Source organism: Alexandromys fortis, unplaced genomic scaffold, assembly GCF_014885135.2.
Source record: "Alexandromys fortis isolate MF-2015 unplaced genomic scaffold, M_Fortis_MF-2015_v1.1 scaffold_319, whole genome shotgun sequence".
Taxonomy (NCBI): Eukaryota; Metazoa; Chordata; class Mammalia; order Rodentia; family Cricetidae; genus Alexandromys; species Alexandromys fortis.
The window spans coordinates 218,876-224,326 of NW_026068193.1; the positions used below are offsets into that span (position 1 = coordinate 218,876).

At 47.4% G+C, this 5,451-nt stretch overlaps 1 protein-coding gene across 1 annotated transcript in view; it reads left to right on the plus strand.

The window, feature by feature from the left end:
• Positions 1-5,451, plus strand: part of Vil1 (villin 1) — a 40,721-nt gene that overhangs the window by 8,437 nt on the left and 26,833 nt on the right. The window contains exons 2-4 of the mRNA XM_050129599.1: positions 1,057-1,140; positions 2,429-2,514; positions 3,212-3,286. Of these exons, the coding sequence (XP_049985556.1) occupies positions 2,440-2,514; positions 3,212-3,286 (150 nt within the window). The 5' untranslated portion in view covers positions 1,057-1,140; positions 2,429-2,439. The remainder of the gene's footprint in view (positions 1-1,056; positions 1,141-2,428; positions 2,515-3,211; positions 3,287-5,451) is intronic.

The following is a 5,451-nucleotide window of genomic DNA, read 5'->3' on the forward strand; positions in this document are numbered from 1 at the left end:
CACCCACGCACCCATCCATCTAAACCCTCCCTTCCTCCTTACTCTTTCCCTGCTTTTCCTCACTCATTCATGCATCTAACAGAGAATTGGTATTGTACTAAATGCTAGAGACTTAATTTTTTTAAAATTACATTGACTGATTGCTTGATTGTGTATGTGTGTAGGCATGTGCACACCACAGCACACATGCGGCAGTCAGAGAATAAATTTTGGTTGTTTTTGTCATTCCATCTGAACCATGTCCTAGCACCTAGTTATTGCTGGAAAGCGTCTTGTGTTGCTTGAGCTGGCCTCAAACTGGCCGTGCAGCCAAGGATGACCTTTAGCTCCAGCTCTTCCTGTCTCCGCCTGTGTACTAGGATTACACCACACCCAAATTAACGCTGGGGATTTAGTACTGAGCAGACAAAAATGGTCTCTGCCCTTGCAGGAACACCAGGGCGACAGTTGGGCGTGGTGGTGCACGCCTTTAATCCCAAACTCTTGGGAGACAGAGGGAGGCAGATCTCTGAGTTTCAACTTCAGAGTGAGTTCCAAGGCAGCCAGGGCTATACAGGGAAACCCTTTCCCCCAAAACAAACAAACAAAACAAAACAAAACAAGCAAACAAAAGATATTTTGGGGCACTAGAGAGATGATTCAGTATTTATAAGAGCACTGGCTGCTTCTCTAGAGGACCCAGGCTTGATTCCCAGTGCTGCATGGCAGCTCATAGCTGTCTGCAGCTCTGGTTCCAGGGGATATGCATATGTCTATAGGCAAAATGGTCATATCCATAAAATAAAATAAATAAAGCTTAAAATGTTCTGGGCAACAATCGCAGTGATTGGAAGATGTTGGTGGGGCCTGGTAAGGGAAAGGCATGCGTTCCTGTATTATTATGGTAAATTACTCAGAAGATGTCCAACCATCCATCTGTTTGTCCACCTGTCCATCCATATTCTATCTATACATAGAATAGCCCAGGCTAGTTTGACCCTGAATTACCTTCACCCCAGTGCTGGGATTACAGGTGTTCATCAACACCGCACTCACTTTATTCTATTCTTTATTTAGGAGCTGGGTGTGGAACTCCAGGCCTGGGCGTGCTGAACAAGCTCTCTGCCACAGAGCTACAGTCCCAGTCCCCACTTTATCCAGGTGATTCTGCGACATTTAACACATTCCCAACGCTATGCGGAGCTCTCCACTCTCCAGTTCCAGCACTTACTCCGTGCCCACTAATGCCCTGTTCCTCCTGCCCAAACTTAGTAACCACAGCCTCTGCCCCTACAGATTTGCATGTCTGACTAGGTCATGTAAATGGGATGATTTATTATGTATGCTTTTATGACTGGCTCCTTTCTCTTAGCACAGTTTGCGTTGGGGGCGTGTGTCATTACCGTAATCCATCTTACAGCTTCATAGTGTAGTGGATATACTACTTTCTGTTTCATTTACTGATGGACAATTGTGGTCCCTCCCCCGCTACTACCACCACCACTCTCCCCCACACCCCCTGTTTTTGAGACAGGGTCTTTTATGTAGTCATGGCTGTCCGGAGTTCACTACACAGACCAGGCTGCGGTTCCACGTTTGACACTTGTGAATAGAGCAGCTGTAAACTTCAAGAACAGTTTTCTTCCTTTTCTTTTTCCTTTGTGTGTGTGTGGTGTGTGTGTATGTGTGTGTGTGTTTGTGTGTACAGGCGCTCACATGTGAGTACCTGTGTGTGGAGGTCAGGGAACAAACTCAGGTGTTATTCCTCAGGTATCACTCACTTTTAAAATCTTTAAATATTATATTTGGTGTGTGTGTATGTGCGTGTGGGTGGGAGTGGGGTGCACGCATGCCACAGTGCACATGTGTAGGTCAGAGGGCCATTTGTTGAAGTTTTCTCCTTACATAGTGTGGATTCCAGGGATTGAATTCAGCTCTTCACATGAGTCCTGAGGACAAGCACTTTACCAATTGAGCGATCTCCCTGGCCCTTTTTGTGTTTAGTTTGGTTTGATTTTTCTATGCTTAAAATCAGGCTTAGTGTTGCATACCTGCAATCTGAAATAGTGAGTTCAAGGCCAGCCTGGGCTACATGAGACCTTGTTTCAAAAAGCCTACAGAGCAGGGAGTTTGAAGCTACAGAAGAGGCTTAAAGTGGGTGTGGTGGCACACAGGACAGCCTGGGTTACATAGCAAGACTTTGTCTCAAAAGCATGGAGGGAGGGGTCTCTTTTAAGTGCTGGGCTATGTAACTTATACTAAGGGAGCCAATGTAGGCATTTGGATAAGAGCAGGTCATCATCAAAGCTGGGTGGGAAGGCTGGAGGTTAAGACCCCTAGTGGGGAACCAGCTTCCCTTCCTCCTCTAGGCATCGAGTCTGTGACCTCCACCTGAGACTGGGGTACTCCTAACTTGATGGCCGCGGCTTTCATATGCCTTCTCCTCTAGGCTCACCCACCATGACCAAGTTGACTGCTCAGGTCAAAGGCTCTCTCAACATCACCACTCCAGGAATACAGATATGGAGGATCGAGGTGAGTCTTGTCTGGAGGGGAGTTCAGGGATTCAGGAGGGTGGATGAAGCCTGGCATTGCCCAGTCTCCTCCAGCCAGGTCCTGCACACTGCAGGGAGCTGCTGGTGCCACCCCTGCCACCCCGTCCTCTCTTCTCTTCCTCATCTGCCTTGTCCTTCTTCCACTCCTTGTCCCAGTTAGCCCTGTCCTTCTCTGTTCTGTTTCCTCCTTGTCCCAGTTAGCCCTGTCCTTCTCTGTTCTGTTTCCTCCCCTTGTCCCTTTCCAAGAAGGGCCATCCACTGGCCTAAGACTTACCAAGATTTTCCCAACCTTTCATTTCTGGGCACTGAGTTTTTTGATTTGGGGTATCTTGTGGTGCTGAAGTCAGAACCGAGGGCCACACCTAGTAAGGACTCTATAGCTAAGCAACATCCAAACCTTGTTGGGCCCTGCATCCTTAACTCCCATCCTCCTACACATCTTCTGGTCAACCTCCTTACCTGGTGGTTCTGGTAGCTCCTATGACCTCTTTCTCCTCCTTGGGGATGGTGTCCTGTTCCTAGGAGGCTACTGTATTGATCCCAAACTTAGTGCAACCACATGATTGGCACAACACACAACAGCCGAGAATGACTAGACCAGTCCTGTAGCTTTGGTCTCCTGAGTAGGCAGGACTACACGTTTGCCACCATGTCTACTGTGACCTTTCTCTCTCCAGGCTATGCAGATGGTACCTGTTTCTTCCAGCACCTTTGGAAGCTTCTTCGATGGTGACTGCTATGTAGTCCTGGCTGTAAGTGGGTCAGGCCAGAGGGGGCTGAGCAGAGAGCAAAGTCTACTGGGTATTAGGGTAGAAACTAGAGGCTGGGGGCTGTGCTGAGGGGTGGTCTGGCTTCAGCAACCAGTTCAAGTGGAGACTGCTTGTTCTTTCCTGGCTGCCCAGACCCAAGTAATCACACAGAAACTGTATTAATTACAACATTGTTTGGCCGCTGTCTTAGGTATATTTCTATCTAGGTCTTACATTTTAAATTTTATTTTTATTATTTTATATTTTAACACAAGGCTCGTGGTTTGTTAGTCTTGCTTCTTGGGCAGCTACATGACAATTGCCTCCTTCAGCAGCTACTTGGTGTCTCTTTGATTCCACATACTCTGTTTCTATATCTCTTCCAGTGTGGCTATATTCTGCCCTGCCATAGGCCAAAGCGGCTTTATTCATTAACCAATACGAGCAACACATATAGAAAAGGACTTCCCACATCAAACCATTGTTTACAAGAGTGCCCAGGTGCCCAGCTCTGGGGCTCCAGAGGGCTCAGAGGTGGTTTGTAGAGCTCTCCTCTAGCTCTGGAGCCTTGAACTCATTCAGCCTTGGGGGACCTTCTGAGTTGGTCCACCCTTTATTGTTATCGTATTTTTTGGTGTGTGTGTTTATGCATGCCATGGAGAGGATGTGAATTTCAGAGGACACCTTGGGGGAGTCAGTTCTCTGCTTCTACCATGTGGGTCCCAGGGACTTACCTCAAGTCGTCCGCTACATTGGCAGGCACCTGGCCCTGGCCCTGCCTCTCTAAACCCACCATCATCTTCACAGCCCTTCATGATGTTCACACATCCGGGCACCACCAACACGACTAAGGACATTCGTGCTTTTCTTTTCTTATATTGAGTTGCTTCTGATTTTTAAAGTTTTTCAAAATTACACTGCCTTACGCATTTATTTGTTTTGTGGATCTGGGCGTGTGTATGTGTGTGCGCGTAGGGCTGCACACGTGCTGGGCAAGGAGCACACGCTGACACAGGATGGTTTGCAGGAGTCGGTGCTCTTTTTCTGTCACGCGGGTCCCAGGGCTCAAACTCAGGTTACCAAGCTTGGTTGCAAGTGCCTTGACCCATAGAGTGCTCTTGCCTGCTCTGCTTCTAAATTTTGAAGCATTCTTTTTTTTTTTTTAAAGATTTATTTATCTATTATGTATACAGTATTCTGCCTACATATATCCTATAGGCCAGTAGAGGGCATCAGACCTCATTACAGCTGGTTGTGAGCCACCATGTGGTTGCTGGGAATTGAACTCAGGACCTCTGGTAGAGCAGTCAGTGCTCTCAACCTCTGAGCCATCTCTCCAGCCCAATTCACCACATTCTTACTGTAGGTGAAAAGCTGAGCCACGTGTCACAGACTGAAAACGGCTGTGGTGTATTTACACAGTCATTACATGTACAGCAGGTATTTGTGTCCACAGGGTATCTGTGGATTCCACCTAACTATGGATCAAAAATATTTAGAAAAAAAGTTACATGCGAGGGCCTGGTGAGATAGCAGCTCAGTTAAGAGTGGATGCTGCTCTTGCAGAGGAGCTGAGCTTGGTTCCCTGCACAGCAGCTATGTAAGTTGGCTACAATTGCTTCTAACTCTACCTCCAGTGGGTCTGATGTGCACAAATCCATATACACATCAAAATCCAATGAAAAGTGTAGTGAATGATTATATAGATGTTTTCTCGCCACTATTTCACACACAGTACAGTGTGGCAACCGTTCTGACCGCCACCTGCCTGGGTTCAGGAATTAGGACTTGTCTAGAGATGATGTAAGGTCTAAGAGACGCCTGGGGTGTAGCTCAATGGTGGAGTACCGACCTGTCATCCAGGAGGACCTGAGTTTGACCCCAACCCCTGCACGATAGGTGCCTTGGCATTGTAGTAATCCCAGCACCCCTGAGGTAGAAAGAGAAATCATTGGGAGGACATCCTTCAGCCCAGAATATTCCTGCCCAGTGTGGGCCATATGAAACCCTGTATCAAAAACAACAACAACAAAACAATAGCCACAAAACTGATTCTCGAGCCAGGGAGATGGTTCAGCAAGGAGTTCAAAACCTCACAGTGCAGTAGGAGAGAAGCAACTCCCAAAGGTTGTCCTCTGACCTCCACCCCCACTCCAAGCATGCCTATA